This window comes from Vigna angularis, chromosome 2, assembly GCF_016808095.1.
Source record: "Vigna angularis cultivar LongXiaoDou No.4 chromosome 2, ASM1680809v1, whole genome shotgun sequence".
NCBI lineage: Eukaryota > Viridiplantae > Streptophyta > Magnoliopsida > Fabales > Fabaceae > Vigna > Vigna angularis.
Window position 1 is genome coordinate 25091174 of NC_068971.1, and position 17923 is coordinate 25109096.

Genomic DNA, 17923 nt, shown 5'->3' on the forward strand with positions numbered 1-17923 from the left:
AACTTGAGTCTAATATGGTAGCCAATTCAGTTGTGTTAAATTATACAAATATACTTCAGTAAGAATACATTATATTGAGAGTGTCGCATAATAGGGGGAAAACTTAGAAAACAGAGAATAAATTGAAAAAAAGAGCTTGTGAATTTGGAATTTAGAAGATCCAAGATTTAGTTATGCGCCATGCTCACAAGGTTGAAGTGTAACATCAAATTGTCAGACCTTCGCTGGAAGATTCAGTCCCAAGGATGTAGGAGAATGAGCCCTCTGGAACAAAATCAATCTCTAGTGTGCATGACTTATTGCTTGAATGGAATAACTTGCTTCACTGTTTTCAGTTCTATACAATTATGTAGCCTTTTCAATATCTTCATTTGGTAGTCTTAACTTTCTTCATTACAGTTAGCACATTCTGCTGTACTCAATCTTCAGAATCTCCAGTTGGGCACTTTTTGGTACCTTTATTTCTTTGGAAATTGCACCAAACTTCAAAACACATTTGTAAAAAGTCAAGTTGTTGCAGTTGAGATCTAAAGCGTTGGAACGCTTCAAACTACCTCTGAAAAGGTTCAAACTATTTCGATTTGCATTTTTGTATGTTTCATTAATTTCTTTCTTTTGTTTAAAACATGACAAGCCGTCCTATATTATGTCATTATCGCGTACCAAATTTTAATTATATATGTATAATAAGTAATAAACCTAACAAATCGTTAAATGAACTAAGGCAGAACCACAAATTCATATAAAAAGATTATATTACGTGCTGTGTAAACCAAGGAGTTGAGTGTTCAATTCGTGGAATTCATTTGACACTCCGAATTTAAATTTTGACCAGATTTTACTTAGCTTTTATTCTAGTCAAATTATTTTGATACAAAATCTTCAAACACAGGTAGATTAGGTTTATCAACTAAAAATTATTTATATATTCAGGATGATAAAAGAAAAACAGTAATACTTCTGTAAACAATGTTGGAGATTGAGTTATAATAATTGAAGAAAGTGCAGTGACTTATAGGCTGATTGACCTCTCTGTCCCAATTTATCCTTAAATTGACTGAGAGAATCCAACCAATCCTAAAGATGATGAAGACCTCTGTTGTTAAGTGGGTCGAGTAGTGTGTAGCTGTTTTCGCAAAAGTAAAGACTATCTTGGCCAACTTACCTATCATGGTCCGATTAGTCTAGGGGAACAAGTTACAACTCTACTTGGCCGTTTCTGATGAAGCAATCAACGCCACTCTTGTACAGGAGGCTCCAGAGCTCAAAATATTTTATTTCATTCATCAAGTTTTGCAGGACACGAAAACACACTATCAGCAAATAAAGGTGGCACTAGTGATGTTGACGTCCGCTTGTTACTTGAGACCTTACTTCTAGAGTCACCAGGTGGTCATCCAAACTGATCACCCAATCGCAAAGATTCTGAGGAAATCAGAACTTGTCGGTGTATGGTGAGTTGGTCAGTGGAGCTCTCTGAGTTCTATATGAACCTCACGGTCCAGATACTTGGCAAATTTTTCTATTGAGCTTCCCTTACATAAGGAGATTCCTACTCAAGTGTGGAAATTGTATGTCGATAGGTCGTCGATAAGAAGGGTGGAGGAGTTGGAATCGTACTCGAAGGACCGAATGGTGCAACAATTGAGCACTCATTGATGTTCAAATTCAAGATATCGAATAATCAGGCCAAGTATGAAGCCTTGGTGGCTGACCTAGCTTTGGCGAAGGACTTGGGGCCCAAACAAATTGAAGGATGGAAGGACTCACAACTTGTCATTGCGCAAATAAATAAGGAGTTTTAGATTAAGGACTATCAACTCGTCTAGTATTTCCACAAAGCCACATAATTAATTAAGATCTTTCAAGTAGTGGACGTCAAGCATATTCCACGCGAGGAGAACGCTCGGGCTGATATGTTGTCAAAGTTGGCAAACAAAAGGGAAAAGAGACATTTGTCTACGATAATAAGACAAGTCTTGACCAAGCCCAACATTGAATGCTTATCCATCTTAGTTGCCGAGTGAAAGGATTGAAGGGAGGAGATCAAGGTGATTATGAAGAAGCAGCATGATGGAGAGGTTGTTAACTTGGCTAAAGCCAAGAAGATCACTCGATATATCTTCATGGGGGATTATACTTATAGACAGGGTTTTTCCACTTCTCTATTGAAGTGTTTGTCGCATGAGAAAGCCAAATACATGTTGAATGAGCTACATAATGGTGTGTACGGCCTGCATGCATACCAAAAGGTGCACAATGAAAGCCCTGTTCTACAAGTTGGGTACTATTGGCCAACAATGGACAAAGACTACAAAACCTTTGTCCAAAAGTGAAAGAGTTACCAAGAGCATGGCAACAATGTCAAGGTTCCCCCGACCGAGCTCCATAACATCGTTTCCCCATGGTTGTTCGTTGAATGGAAAATGGACAATGTGGGTCTTTTTCCGGTTAGTTGGACACATAAGAAGTTACTCCTAGTGGTAATAGTCTACTTCACCAGGTGGGTAGAAGTCAAACCCCTAACAACTATCACGACACAACAAGTGTAGAAGTTTGTTTAAAAGCTCATATGTCACTTCGACCTTCCACACACGATCATTACTAATAATGGTCGACAGTTCATTAATAAGAAGTTAGTCGAGTTCTACAAGAGCTTGGGCATCAGCATCTAACCAGTTTTGTGGAGCATCCTCAGACAAACGGTTAGGCTAACATGGTCTATAAAACCATAGTGGTCGAGCTAAAGTGTCGTTTATAAGGGACACAAAAGAAGCTTGTAGATCAACTACTAGAAGTACTTTGGGGGTAGCGTTGCTCATCACACAACACGATTAGTGAGACATCCTTCAACCACACGTATGGTACTGATGTCATGCTTCCTGTGGAGGTGGGTGAGCCTTCTCTTAGGTGTTAGCTGGAGAATATGGCCGTAAAGGAAGCTCACCTTAGAGTAGAGTTGGACACCTTGTAGGAAAAGAGAGAAGTGGTCGCCTTACGCGCTAAATCTTATAAACAGGTGATAACTAGAAGATACAACATGAAGGTTAGGCCGAGACACTTTAACGAGGGTGACTTAGTATGGAGGAAGACATGCGAAGCTCGTAAGAAGCCAGCTCACGAAAAGTTAGCACCAAATTGGGAAGGGCTATTCAACATTATTGAAGACTTAAAGAATAACTCTTACAGTGCCTTGCTCTCCTCATCATGCAGCTCGAATTTAACTCGGTTCTCGAGTTGGAACTCGCTGTCGAACATCCTATCCTTCAAAGGCTTGGGTGAGTCAGCATCCTTTCGGCGACACTTATGAGAGGAGGATTTCCTCCCCTCACAGGAAGATCTTTTCTTCCCCTTGTCAATCGGTTGTGGGGGGGAGAACGATTGTTATAGGATTGGGTTGAGATGACTTTGTCGGCGGAACAACCTTAGGGTGCAGTAGTACTCGTTCAAAAGTAGGGCGCGCGACTGTTGCCACGTGAGAGACTGTAACAATTGTGCCCGCGGTTGGGTCGCATGTCCAGGGGCACTGGTTCCTCCACCACTCATTCCTTTGTCGGTTCCCCACCACTAGAGATGTAAAACTTCTTGTAAAACACTTTGTTTGGATTGCGGGAAGCCATTACGTATAAAACGAAGCAAAAAATTTAGCAAGTTATGAATGATCAGTTAATAAAAACAAACAAAATAAACATCTTACCAAACACCTCATTACAAAGGTTATCGGAATCGATGAGGTTGATGAGAATCAGGTAGGGAAGGCGGCGAGGAAGCTCGTCAATCTTCCCCATGGCTTTTACTTCGGCCGATGTTATCCTTGTAGTAGACCATGAAGTCATCTTCCTTGAACACTTGGTGTAGTACAACAGAAAGTTATGCCAACCAACCTCGTTAAAAATATTAGCTCGAGCGACATCCTTTATTCCAACCTTAAAAAACTTATTCTTGAAACCTTTGAAGGAAGCAACGTATAGGGTAAATAACCACTTCACTTGCTCATATATGAGCGAAACCCACCCCATTTTAGCTACCGCGTGGATGGAAAGAAGTGTAGGAACACAGTAGGGGTGGGAGTGATGTCTAGGGTCGTACACACCACCATGAACATTTGCATTAGGGATTAAGCTGCATTGGTGCGACATTGAGCTCACAAAGAACACTCATTTGAAAATCGTCCAAAGGAAGACGAATGAAGAGCTCTCTAAAGATGTAAAGATACATGTAGAAAAAGTCTTTAGGACTAGTTTCCTTTTAATGGAAAACTTGTTCGTTCCCTTTGCAAACGATCAAGCTAAACTTTTCGCTAGGCTATAAGGACTTCACGAAGTGGCATCGGTCGGTAGACCAACGAAGCTGATTTCCTATACGAAAGCAGTTGTCATACTCCCCCACCTCGCCCGATGCCCATTCATAATCGACGACAATCGAGAAAGCATCTGCATCTTGTTGCCCTTCACTGGATGCGGAAATGTCGAGGACCACATCCACCTTAATAAAAACTGTGATTTCCAATGCAGTAGACCGTGCGTTATTATCGGCTTGATCCCTAACTTGATCTAATGATCGCTTGGTTGATCCCAAAATAGAAGAACCAAAGGCAAACCTGGACGACTCATCATTCGCATACCCTTGACCGCTATAAATACAAATTTGAGATAAAGAGGTTAGTGATTGCATTTAATACGTATTAATTATTATAACTACTCAATGTTTATTTACTTTAATATCAAATTATGCCCGCTAACCTCTCAAAATATATATATATATATATATATATATATATACACCAATTGTTATAATAAAGCAATTATTCGAAAATTAAAAAATCTATTTTTATAACAACAAATTAAATTGACCAATGAAATGGAGAATTTCATACCTTCGTCTAAGCAAGAAACCATTGGATTTCCATACCTTAGACCCACAACATTGAGTTCTCTTTACTAATATGGGTCAATCTCATTTCAAAATTACGAAGTTGAATCGCTTTTTGAAAAAAATATTTGTAGAATCAAGTTATGTGGATATGGCACAACTTCATTGTGAATAAATCATCATCATCTTGAATTATTTATAACATATGGGGTTGGAGTCATGCAACCATAGGACTTATACTTAATTATATACACTTAATCAAAGTTGTTTAAGGGTTGAACAACTTCTTCCTAAATTGAAGTCGTGCTCAAATTGACGACTTTAGGAGTAATGAACTATATATGTTTTATTCCAATTATTTTTTTTAATTTATGCATTTTTTTTTATTTTTATTTCTCTATTATATTTTTAATATTCAATATTATTTTAAAAAGTATGATAATATTTTTTAATATTTTGATTAATAAATAAGAATTAAAAAATTCTAATAATATTTTAAAAGTATATGATATATTTTATTATTTGAATTGTAATTTATTAATTAAAAATCTAAAATACAAAAAATGTTAGTATGAAATAAAAAACAAAGTTTTAATTTAAAATAAAAAAAATTAAAAAGGATGAAGTCGTTTGTATTTCATACGACTTTGCCAAAAACAAAAAGACTAAAAAAAAAAGTAAAAGTCATGTTTATAACACAATTTTTATTTTAATGGATAAGTCATACGATTTTAGTTTAACAATAATTACCCTGGAGTCATCACACATGCACGATTTTAGTGTTTTAAACTTTTGAAAGAAGTCGTTCAATCTTTACACTACTTTTGATTAAGTATATGTTTAAATATAGTTAATTTAATTAAAGTTGTTTTTCATTTGTACAACTTCAACATTAACATAGAAGTCATCCCGTGTTGCATGATTTTACCTCCTCTACATAAATGATGCACCAAAGTCGTCATCGTAATTGTCTAAAAGAATAATCCGGATCCGTAATTTCAAAATGTAATTGACCCAGATTGATTAAAAAACCCACATCATTATCTTTACAACCTTTGTGCTTATCATATACGTGTTGTAGTTGAAGTTATGTTAGATTGCTTCTTGAATTTTCATTATTGCCCCGCATGATTGTACGTGCTGTTGCTGAAACCGATTGCAGATTAAACAAATAAGAAGAAAAAAATGTACTCTTCCTTCCAGTAAACTATAACTTAGCTTTCAAAACCAATTTGACCAAGATTTTATATAAGTAACAGCTAATTTCAGCCATATGCAGAGTTTGAATTTAAAAGGGTAATTTCTTGGACTATCAACCTACTATATCCAAATCTACTACTTCAATCTCCTTAATAGGTTGACTATGCCTTTTTAATTCGTTAGAACTTTCAGATCAAACCATTTTCTGGACCCTTCTAACAGCTTCCTATTGTTTGAATCTGATAATTTTAAATCATTGATATTTAGCACATAAATAAGGATATTTTGTCAACTACCTGCCATTTTGGTGTCATTGGAAAAAAACAATGGGCGTTGACTTTTGTGATCAGGTTATGACAATGTTTTTAAATTCTAAAATATTCCCCTTGGAAAGTAGATCTACCTCTGAATAAAACAACTGATTGATTGTCATCAACACAAAACTGGTCTTTCTAGAAGGAATTTTAACTGTAGAGTGCCCTTAGTTTTGGATCATTGGTATTAAAAAATATGTCAAAAAGGGTAACAAAAGAAGAACTAGAAGGAATTTCCCAAAGTTTTAGTAAGTGTCAAAGACTGTGTGTGTGCTTAGTTGCTATACTCATAATCTGATATGCAAATTTACACCAATGAACGCCATATTTTTCCCTCTAAGGAGATTATGACAATAGAAATGTCATCATGGTAATGACGGCGTTCCCCCTGTGGAATATCAAGCAGCTCATGGAACTCCAAACCTGCAAAAATGAAAGTCAGGCTCACTAAGATTGTTTTAACTTGTGAATTCCTTTCATGTTGAAAAATATTGAGCGAAAAAAAGTGCTTTATACCAGCCCTTTTTGCTGCTCGACCCAGAGCTTCTTCAATGAGAAGTTGTGCAGGATCCCTATCAGGAAACATGGTGATGAATGACTCTACTTTGGCAGCTGCTTCTTCATTGGTGAAGTATTGGTAAAGTCCATCTGAAGACAGTATGAGGAACTTGTCATTTGGATTGAGCTTGTGGTGCTGGAGTGAAGGGAAACATGTGATGTATGGAGATTCCCCTATGTAGCTCACTCTGAAAACCTCTAATACTGCATTGTTTTGCTTAGGCTGCAAAATGGACCAACAAAGTCATGCATTGGTTTGTGTGTGTGTGTGTGTATAGTGGTCCATTGCAGTACAAATGTTGACATGCAAGATGTGCTATGAATTATGATTGAGTCTTGGCAAAGTTCAGTTGTCTTATTTTTACTTTTGAAGAGTATAACCAATGACCTAATTCAATGTAACAGTAAAGAATAGGAGTATGAACCCAGCATTGCATTTTATTATGTACTAACAACACGAAGAACATCCTAAACATGTTTTTGAAGAAAGACATAATTTTAAGGGTGACAAATCTCAGACTGATTATTAGATTTATGACTGAAACTAGTAGAGATACTTCATGATCCAACTAGGGAGCCAAAGATAATTATGGTAGTTGAAACAAGCAAAACAAGAAAGCATCATTCCACTAGATAAAGTCAGTGAATAGATTACATAGCTTAGTTATATACCAAATTCTCATGAATATTATTCACATCAACTGTGCTTTTTATGCAATAATACAAGTAATTCAGGAAAGACTATACTACCTGCTTAAGGAACCCTGCCCCAAAAGCCCTTGTGACACTCAAGCGACCCTTCACTCGGCCTCTGGTTACTGCTAAAGGGTCATCAGGATGCTCCCTCCTGATTCTGTAAACCTCCTGAGATTCACAAAGGTCTCACAAACTATGTCATATGAACTTAAAACACCAACCTTCATTCATTCATTGCTCAGAAAACAAGTTGCATTGCACAAGCACAAGCACAAGCACAAGCTACCTCTTTCACGTGAGTGCTATGCTCCTCGGTGAGCTGAAGAGATTCCCCACTGTGAGTGGCCAACACAGCACGGCTATCTCCCACATTCATCAGGTAAAGATCTTGACCCTTCATCAACATCACCAAAACACAAGAACCCATCATAGCCAACACAGGGTTTTGACCAATCATCTCTTCAGCAGTCCTCATGAATACATCCTCAGTCTTCCTCAGTGACTCTGAAAGAGCCTGTAACACATCCGAGTGACTCAAATCCACTCTTTCACTGTTTATCTCATTCATTCCCTCTACTCCTTCTGACACACATTCCAAATTTAACTCTCCATTTTCTATTGGATAGTTTTCTCTATTATCACCTGAAGAACAACAACCATAAACCACTCCATTTCCCCTAAACAACACCTTCTCCCTCAGCTCCAAAGAGTCTGAATCCTTGAGCTCAAACTTGTTGGGACCATACAACATCTCCTTGAGCTCATCATTCACAGCATAAAACAAATTGTTGAGAAGAAAATCAGTGGCATCAGGGCCATTAAACCCGTCATAAATCCCCACAAAAACCCAACCATGATCCTCACAAATCACAATATGCAAACGATCCTCACCAGCTCTCCCTTGAGCCCAATGAAGATTCTCACACCCCATCAACACATCACTATCCAAATAGTTATCATCAACCTCAACACCATCCAAACTCGTCTCGGCACTCAAACTAGTACTGCAACTTACTCTGGCATTAGTATTATCATTTTTCTTGAAAATAGACATTCCCCCAATGGAAATCTTACTCAGAACCTTTTTCCAAAGTCTTCTACTTCCCTTTCCCTTGTTCATTGCTACCCCGGAAGAATCTTTCTCGATGGATCCTTCATCGTTCATCACATGATCACGAGGACCCCAATATAACCCTCTTTCCGCACACCTTCCCAGAGAGAATCCACGATGAACGTGTTGATGCTGAAAAGGGACCAAGGTGGAAGTGAAGGAGCCAGAGCTCTCAAACGAGGCAGAGGAATCCAAAACGGTGCTGTGTTGAAGTGAATCATCGAGCGAAGTTGAAGGCGTCGCCGACGTGTTTGCACTCACTGTGGCGCTGGAAACGGACCGGAAAGTGATGAGGGTGTCATCATCGTCAGAAAACGCCTCGCTGGAGAAACGACACGTGTCGGGTCTCACATAGCAAATAGAGTTTCCGAGGGAGTTCTGGTTTTGCTTGGAAAGGAAGGAAGCTCTGTTCTCGAACCTTCCGGAGCGGTCGCCGGAGGAACAGAGACAGAGGTTGCCGATTAGGTTACCCATTGGAGAGTGGAAGAGAATGGGGGGTTCAAGTTTTAAGCTTTGGATAAGGGTGTGGCAATGCTGAAAATGGAAGATCTTGCATTGCCGGAAGAACAGAGGAGAGAAAAAACAGAGGAAAACGGGGCTTCTGCAAGAGAGAAGAGGAAGGGGTGTTGACTTTGTGGCACTTCCTTAAAGTTTTAAAATGAAAATGTTGTTTTCTTGTGGTTAGTTCATGGTGGTTTTTCTTTCACGGTTTCATTTGTTTTTTCCCTTTCTATGGATGAGTTGACTATGAGTTTGAGTAAAAGTGTGGGAGAGAGAGAGTTATGCTTATTATTTTAGAAGTGTTGAGTTTGAATGAGGAAGAGTTTGTAAGGAGAACAGTTTCTTTATTTTAGGAGTGGTGAGTTTGAACAAGGAAGAGTTTATAAGAGGGAATATGTTGTTGTTTTTAAATTGAAATAGTAATGGCAACTCATTAGGGTGCTTTTGACTTTGCTGAGTTAACACAGAAACGGCCTCTGAAGCATTTATGAAGGTTTTTATTGCTACCTTCTTTTTTCTACTTCACCAAATCAATACATTCATTCAAGTTTTTGTACTCTTTATCACTACTAGTTTAAACCAATTAATCAAAGTTACTGTAATTAACTATGAATATGCATCTGTATTAACCCTTAATGTTCCTATCAGATTCGAATATGATTATATCTTCAATGTATACTCTTTTAGCATAAAGATTTAAGCATGAATATGAAGATTTCTTTTTATATCTGATCTTATATTAATCATATATTTTATTCTCCTCCTTATATATTAAAAGTCATTAATTGCCCCTTCTGGTTAGTGATTATTTGCATGCAGGTGGTGACAGAGATACAGAATCCAAGATCATACTCGTTGTGGTGATATGGTAGAGCATGAACTGATAAAGAAAGTGGAGAATCTGAGGAGGCAATTCAACTATGAGATTCCTAAATTTCCTGAGACACCAAAGACAAAGAAGAACTGAATAGTGAGATGTGGGTGGTGTGGTAAATTAATGAGTATTTTGAGCATGGCATTTTGACTTCCATGAAACAGTGCACGTGCCTGAGATCCAAGGCTGACCAAACTATACATGATAATCCTTTTGATTCCTGTTTTTCTTAAACTGATGAATTTACTTTTAAATTTTTTTAAAAATTATTTAAATTTATTCTCTAGGCATGTTAAGAGGATTTTGTTAAAATAACATGAACTTTTCTGAGTTATGCGTATTTGCATAGGACAATAATTTTACAAATTTTTTTTAATAATATTTTAATATTATTTACGTATTATTATATATGATTAATGTTTATAATTATTATTATTATTATTAATTATTATTAATTGTAGACTAATTTTAAACAATTAAATAATAACATATAAATAATAATATAAATAATAATAATGTTAAAATATTATAAAAAAAATATTATCAAACATCTTTATCTTTTTACATATCATATATGTTTTGTGCCAATAATTTTTGTTTTTGTGTCAATTTATGACGAAGGAAGAGTGAATTGTCACATCAAGTGGAGATATTAGACTGCGAAAAAAAGAAAAAGAAGGATCATTAATATCACCCTTGCCGAAGCCAAAAACAGTGGTAGATCCTACGTAGTACCTATAATTTTGTATAGAATAGATAAGTGCTCTGAAAATCGTAAATATGAAAGGTTAAAAAGAGTTATCTCACATTAAAACTGCTGTCACATTCATCATACTTGAAGTCAGCGGCAGAAAAGCAAGATAAAATTATGAACACTTCTGCTGGTCATCATTGCATTACATTATATCTATTACACACTTGATTCTGTGCTATCTGTAAACAAAAGTTGAACAGTAGTGTCAGTAGTATATTTTCTTGATATGTTTTTTCTGTTCACAATGTTCTTATCCTTTCATGAAAGCTTTTGTTTATGTATTTTGTTTCTAATGGTAACTGTTGTTAGTGACACACTTTCACTATGAGACAAACTTTCTCTTAATCTGAGGTATTCTTGACTTTGTTTCTGTACATAATGCTTTTTTCTTCTCTTATACGTGTTTCTCTTTTATGCTACCATGATGTTGAGAGCATAATAGATAAGGTGGTGCAATAAATATAACAGTAGAATGTTTGAATATGAAGCACAATTCAAGAAATCTTTTATATTAAATCAATATATTTACTTTGTGACAAGATTTTTTATATTTTCAATGTATGTGTTTTGAACAAGAAAAAATGGTCTAGTGTTTTGAAATATTTTTCAACGTAAAGGTTCGTACATAATAGCTTTGGTGTTATATAAGTGTTTGAAGATAAACTCAAAACAAAATTAAAATTCCTGAATAGATGACGTGAGAAAGCGAACTCATTTAATCTTCAACATATAAAATTATCAAAGATATTCCCAAATTTTTTTGGTTTGATTTCTCTGCTGAAAAAGGGCTCTTCTTAATCAATTTCTATGCACTTTTTTTATTTTGTCATTTTTTTGCATTAAATAAATGTTTAACAAATATTGTTAGTTTTTAACAACTAAAATTATTTAGTTAATTAATTAATGTTTTTATACTATTAATACATATATATATACATATTTATATAATTTTTATTTGTAAAAATTAAAACAATTGAAATAATTTTGTAATCATTTAATATAAAATGAATATGAGTATTTAAAATATTTAATTTTATAATTAATTTTTTTAAAATTTAATTTACGATTTTTTAGTATGATTAATATGAATAAAAAATTAATTTCAATATAAAGTGTTAATATAAATCAAACTTTAACTACTTAATTATTGATAAAGAATAAATAATTTTATTATTCTATATTAGAGAAACAATGTAATAATTTACTTATTGTTAACTATAGAGATATTATAATTCGTGGGATTTGTAATCGAGAAATTATGTAAAAAGTTAATCAAATAGAAAAATACACACATCTTTAGGGTGTCTATCAGATCAAGGTTCAATCTTCTATGAACATTATTATTTGTTTTAATCAGATACAATAATTTTGTTGATTTTGAGACCGGTCTAAATTTTCAATTGAGTAGAAAAGCAATACTAAAATAGAAAATTCAAATTCATAAAGAGACTCTTAACCTTTTACATGAATATGAAAAATCATATAAATCTCACTTAAAATTTATACAAGGTTTAGTTTGATTCAATTTGAATTTAATATTAATTTAGGTCAAATATAAACCAATAATTTGTTATTTGCTTCAAATCAAATTTATGATGTTTAAAATGTGTTTTTCTTGTTATTTTTTTTTTCTTAATTTCAATATTTTCTTAGTGTTTCTTCTTGCAAGTGTGTGGTTATAATGGATTGAGGAAAAAGAAGGAAAAGTATAAATAATTAAAACTTTATCAAGTAATGAAAATAAGAAACTAAAATGTAATTATTTTTTTTAGTTTATCGACACTTATAATGTGGAGTTGAATTTGTATTTGTCAGTTTTTCCTAATGAAATTAAACGACATCAATTTAAAAACTAACAAATAAAACATTGAGAAACTTTATAAATATGAGCTTTATGAGAAACGTAAGTACGATTCTAATAGGATTAAGTTAATTAGATACTATGAAAATATAAATATCAACACCATATTCACTAGTTGAAATAGAAACCAAAGTAACCTATATGAGTAAAGTATAGAAACGTGGAGAAAGAAGCAAAATAATAAGAAATAAGGAACCAAAGTAAAAAATGAATTCATAAAACAATTAAGAAAAATAAATAACTTATGTTAGAGTGTTATCCATGCTATTAGTGATATTAGTAGTATAAATACATGTAAAACAATAATAAATCTTGATTTCGATTTTTACTATTTTGGAATTCTTTCTATTTATTTGAATTTCAACAGTGTTTCTAAAAAGAGAAAAATAGAATACTCATGAAACAAATACTAAAAACTTTATTGATTAACTCAATATGAGACAACAAGATACAAGAGTATATATATAATTGAAAACAAATCAATAGAAAAGAAAATTGAAGAAATTGATTATAACAAAATCAATTGTATAAAAAAACATATATTCCCTGCTACCCCTTCTCAAGATGGACTATATATGTATGTTAAGATAACTCATCTTGGATACATTTTTATGGAAAGGTGTTCGATGGAGAAAAAATTTAGTAAACTTTGGTCTGAATGAAGTGGAAATTCACTTCTATATGTTTGCTTTGTTCATGAAACGAGGGATTTTTGGCTAGTTGAATCATTGTCTGATTAGCAGAACACAAGAAAAGGCATGGGTATGAAAAGGGATAAATCATCGGTAATATATTTTAACCATTGTAATTCATAAGCCAGTGTGGCTAAAGTGCTGTATTTAGCTTATGTGGAGCTATGGGAGACTGTAATGTGCTTCTTTCTTAGACTTTCATGATATTAATGACCATAGAATATGTAGTAGCCTGTTACAGATTTTCTAATGGCACTACTTGTGACCTAATCTAAATCAGAAAAGGCCTGAAGTTTATGAGGATTATTTGTTGGATAAAAAAGGCTTCCCTAGGTGCATACTTCAAATACTTCAGTATGTGAAAAACAGCTTGAAGATGTGATTTTTGAGGTTGAGACATAAACTAGTTTATTTGTTGGATAGTGAAACAAATATTCGAACGAGTATTGGTCAAATAGATTAATTTCTTAATTAATCTTCAAAAACTTGTTGGATCAGCAAGAAGAGCATCATCTTTTGCATTTAATTTGACAAATGGAGTTGAAGGAATATTTATTAGTTTACATCTAGTGAGACCGAATTCAAAGAGAATGTTAAGGCAATATTTCCTTTTATTGAGAACAAGGCCACGGTGGAATGAGCAACCTTAAAACCCAAACATAAAAGAGGTTATGAAGATATTGTTTGACTTTGTAATATAGAAGAGGTTATTGCTGGTTAAGACAATATCATTTACATAGACCAAAAGAGTTATGAAGGATGAAGCATCATGATGAGTGAACAATGAATGATCAGCAGAACTTTGGATAAAACCAAAAGTGAGTAAAGCATAGGTGAGCTTAGCATTCCATTGCTTGCTGACTTGCGCAATCCATATAAAGATTTATGTATTTTACAAACCATCTTAGGTGTAGAATGATGATATATTTTCTGAAAATACTTATTTATTTATGATGTATTATTGGTGTAATGGGCGGTTTATATTTTTCTACGTTTTAAGCTAAAGTGAATAATAAATTGGTGGTTGCATATTTGAATAAAGATTTTGGAAGCCATGTTAACTCAAATCAGGATGAATAGAAATAATATATTTTATTATTTTAAAGCTAAGTAAATAAGGAATAGGTTGGATTGTTAAATATCTTTTTCGTATGGTGGTATTAAAATTTAGTATATTAGAAAAAATGGAGGTTGGTTGTTATTTTATTTGTTAAATAAATAAGCGGTTGTTAATTATAATAAGATAATATTCTAAGAGTAAGATTATATATTATATTAATATAATATAGATTTTTATATATTTTTTATATGTTACAAAAGATTCTCTCTTTATTTTTCTTTGCTGCAGGACCAAATTATATTCTTGTATGGAAATCTTTTATAGGGACTTTAATAGAGGTGAGAGAAAAAAACATTTCTTTTCTCGTGAAAGCATAAGAGAGATGGTCTTTTTATTTTGTTTTGATTTTTTTATTGGGTTTTTGGTGGGCCCAGGGATAGTGATAACCTATGGAAGGGTGTTGCTCCCTCCACCACCCCAAGTGCTATGCAACTTCTCACTATTTTCTTTTATTCCAAAAATACTCTACACCTCCCCACTATTTTTTTTTTATTTCAAAAATACCCTACACCTCCCCACTATCCTCAACAATCTTTCTCTTTCTCTCTCTCCATTAATGGAGCATTATCTTTCTCTTTCTCTCCCTACATTAATGGAGCATTCATATGACTTAAATTTAAACTTGTGATATTATGCAAAATATAAAATTGAGAGGAAACTTCAATATTATTAATGCTTCTACCACTTCCATTTTATAAACTTAAAGGTTAGATGCAAATAAAAAATAATAAATATAATAATATTAATAGTAAATAATATATTATTATTATTATTATATACTAACTTTATAATGACAAAAGAACTCAATAAATACCAAATCTTTAACAAATAACTTTTCTTTTATATTTTAAGTATTTAATAATAATTTTATATTATTTATCTAATAAATTAAATACTTTATTCAAGTTATTTGAGTCAAATATGTCGGTAAATTAAAACATAATATAATGTTAAAAATTATAGATATTAAATGTAAAAAAAACACACATATATATAAACATTTTTCTAGAAATTTATAACAAAATTTTACCATTTATTAAGCGATTTGAAGAAAAAAAATATTGAACAGTGAAAATAAGTTTGAATCAAGGTTATTTAAGGGAAATTGTAAATAAAATTTTACAATATATCACAAGTTTAAGTCTGAACCATGTGAATACTCCATTAATGTGGAGTGAGAAAGAGAAAAATTATTGAATATAGTGGGGAGATGTAGGGTAATTTTGGAATAAAAAAAAATAATGGAAAGATATAGAGTATTTTTAGAATAAAAGAAAATATTGAAGAGGTGTAGAAGCACTTGGGGTGGTGAAGGAAGCAACACCCGCTATGGAAATTAGGTTCAGGTTTCTTTTCCCTCTCCCCTTTTTGCATGCAGTACGTGAATGTTTTATGGGCATAGTTGTTTTGGCTTTGGGTTTTGGTGGAGCGTGAATAATTTCTCTGTATGGAGTTTATTTTTTTTTATTTTTTTGAGACTTGTTTATGCTTTACGTTGGGCTGGCGAGGAAGGTCCAAGAGGGTTAGTGAGCAGCTTGTTTGTTTTAAAGATAGAAAAGATAAAATTGTAGAAAATATTAATAGAAAATAGGTAACGAGATAAAGAAAGATATATTTAGACTCTAGGGTTATATCTAGCATGGGAAAAACTTTGTTATAAACATTCTTAAACCTACGCACCTCGGTCGTAAGAGAAAAACAAAACCTAACCTCACCCTTTTCTTTATTAACTGAGAGAGAGGTTTGAATGAGGGGGAGCCTAGAGAAAGGGATAGAACCGTGAAACTAGGAGGAGGCTAGATGCTGTTGTGAGCAAGGAGACGTCAGGTGGTGCGTTAAGGAATCCTGGAGAAGCCTTGGAAGCTAGGTGAGGGGAGAGAACCTATGAATATATGTTGCTAGGTATATATAAGGTTTTTGCTCATTCTTTGTTTGCATAAAAGTAATGAACCATGAATTGGGTTTTATACATGATGTGGGGATGAAGCTACGGACAACTTCGTATAGGTATTGTGTATGCGTGTTGGATGAACTTATTTTCTTTCATGTGTATAGATTCATAGGCTTTTGAGGGTGGCATGGACATTTGGATGGATATATTGGATTTATTTTATTTTAATGGATTTTGTGTTAGTTATTAGAAAAGGCATGTATGTAGTATATATTTTCTTCTTTCTTATTTTGGTTGACTTGTCATTAGTTTGATGATTGTTTTATCATTGTTTCGAGAATGTTTATCACATAAGGGTTTGTCGCCTGATTGTGTGAGTATAATATTGTTAATTGTTTTGGAATTGGGTTTATGCTTGTGATGGCTGGTGAAGCTCCTGGAAGTGTGGTGGAAGTAGCACTGGTACTTGCTCGATGAAGCTATATGAGAATAGAGTGGTGGGAGGTGTATACTTGTCCAGTGAAGCCTAGGAGGGTGGTGGAAAGCATATACTTGCCTGGGAAAGCTTTAAGAGAGTGGTGTACTTGCTGGTGAAGCCTTCCAGAGAGTGGTGGGAGATGTCATTATGTAATGGTGTGGTAAAGTGTACTAGCCGGGTGAAGTTTTTTAAGAGAGTGGTGGGAGGTGACAATCAACCTTATGTTGTATATGAGTAACTGGTGGTGATTCAATGTATAGTGAATGGTTTCAAATAAATTGGGGTATGGGTTGGTGAATGATCGAGGGAGTCGGGGTGTGAATTGGTTACTTTGACGAAATCATTTTGTGGTTATATACTGGTAACTTGAAATTCTAATAGTGCGAGTGTTAATGATTTGATATGTTGTCATGTAAATATGTGTATAGGAATATGATGATATGTACTATTCGGAAGTCTTATTCTAAGTTGATATTGAATACTTATGTATATTATATGACCTGTTTCTGTTAGCTCACCCTTTGCATGTTTGTGATTGTGGTTTCCACCTGCAATGATCGTACTTGTACGGGAGTAGATGGTTTTACAAATGTAGCTAAAGCGAAGTTGAGTAGTGAGATACATGGGAGAACTATGGGATTTTAAGTTCAATGTTAATAGTTTTGTAATGGAATTCTATGAACGCTTTAGAGTTGCATTTGATTTAGGAAGTTTTCAAAATTCAATTATAATAAATGAAAGTTTTTATTTAAACTGTATCTCGCAATGATATCAAAGTTAAGTATTAAAATTTTTTTGTAAACTCGTGACATCTCAAAATTTGGGGTGTTACAAAAGCTAGGAGAAAGCCACCTATAAACCTCTTCAATGAGATCTCTATGCAAAAACACATTGTCTACATCAAGTTGGTGAAGAAACCAGCTAGAAGAGACAACAAAAAAAAGGAGAAAATGCATAGTGATTAACTTCACAATTAGGGAAAAAATTTAAAAAACATCCAC

At 33.7% G+C, this 17923-nt stretch overlaps 1 protein-coding gene across 1 annotated transcript; it reads right to left on the bottom strand.

Moving 5' to 3' along the window:
* Window positions 1–6420: 6420 nt before the first annotated feature.
* On the bottom strand, window positions 6421–9589 carry LOC108328308 (probable protein phosphatase 2C 4). Its single transcript, XM_017562160.2, has 4 exons — window positions 7927–9589; window positions 7695–7808; window positions 6903–7167; window positions 6421–6809 (listed from the first exon to the last, which is right to left on the bottom strand). The coding sequence occupies exons 1-4, from the start codon at window positions 9223–9225 to the stop codon at window positions 6694–6696; spliced, it is 1794 nt and encodes a 597-aa protein (XP_017417649.1). The 5' UTR covers window positions 9226–9589; the 3' UTR covers window positions 6421–6693.
* Between the last annotated feature and the right edge of the window lie 8334 nt (window positions 9590–17923).

Excerpts from the sequence above, each read along its gene's own strand:
- LOC108328308 (XM_017562160.2), bottom strand. The coding sequence starts at position 9,225 with ATGGGTAACCTAATCGGCAACCTCTGTCTCTGTTCCTCCGGCGACCGC. Across the intron at positions 7,809-7,926 it reads ATAGCACTCACGTGAAAGAG|GAGGTTTACAGAATCAGGAG; the intron begins GTAGCTTGTGCT and ends TGTGAATCTCAG. Across the intron at positions 7,168-7,694 it reads GGGCAGGGTTCCTTAAGCAG|CCTAAGCAAAACAATGCAGT; the intron begins GTAGTATAGTCT and ends TCCATTTTGCAG.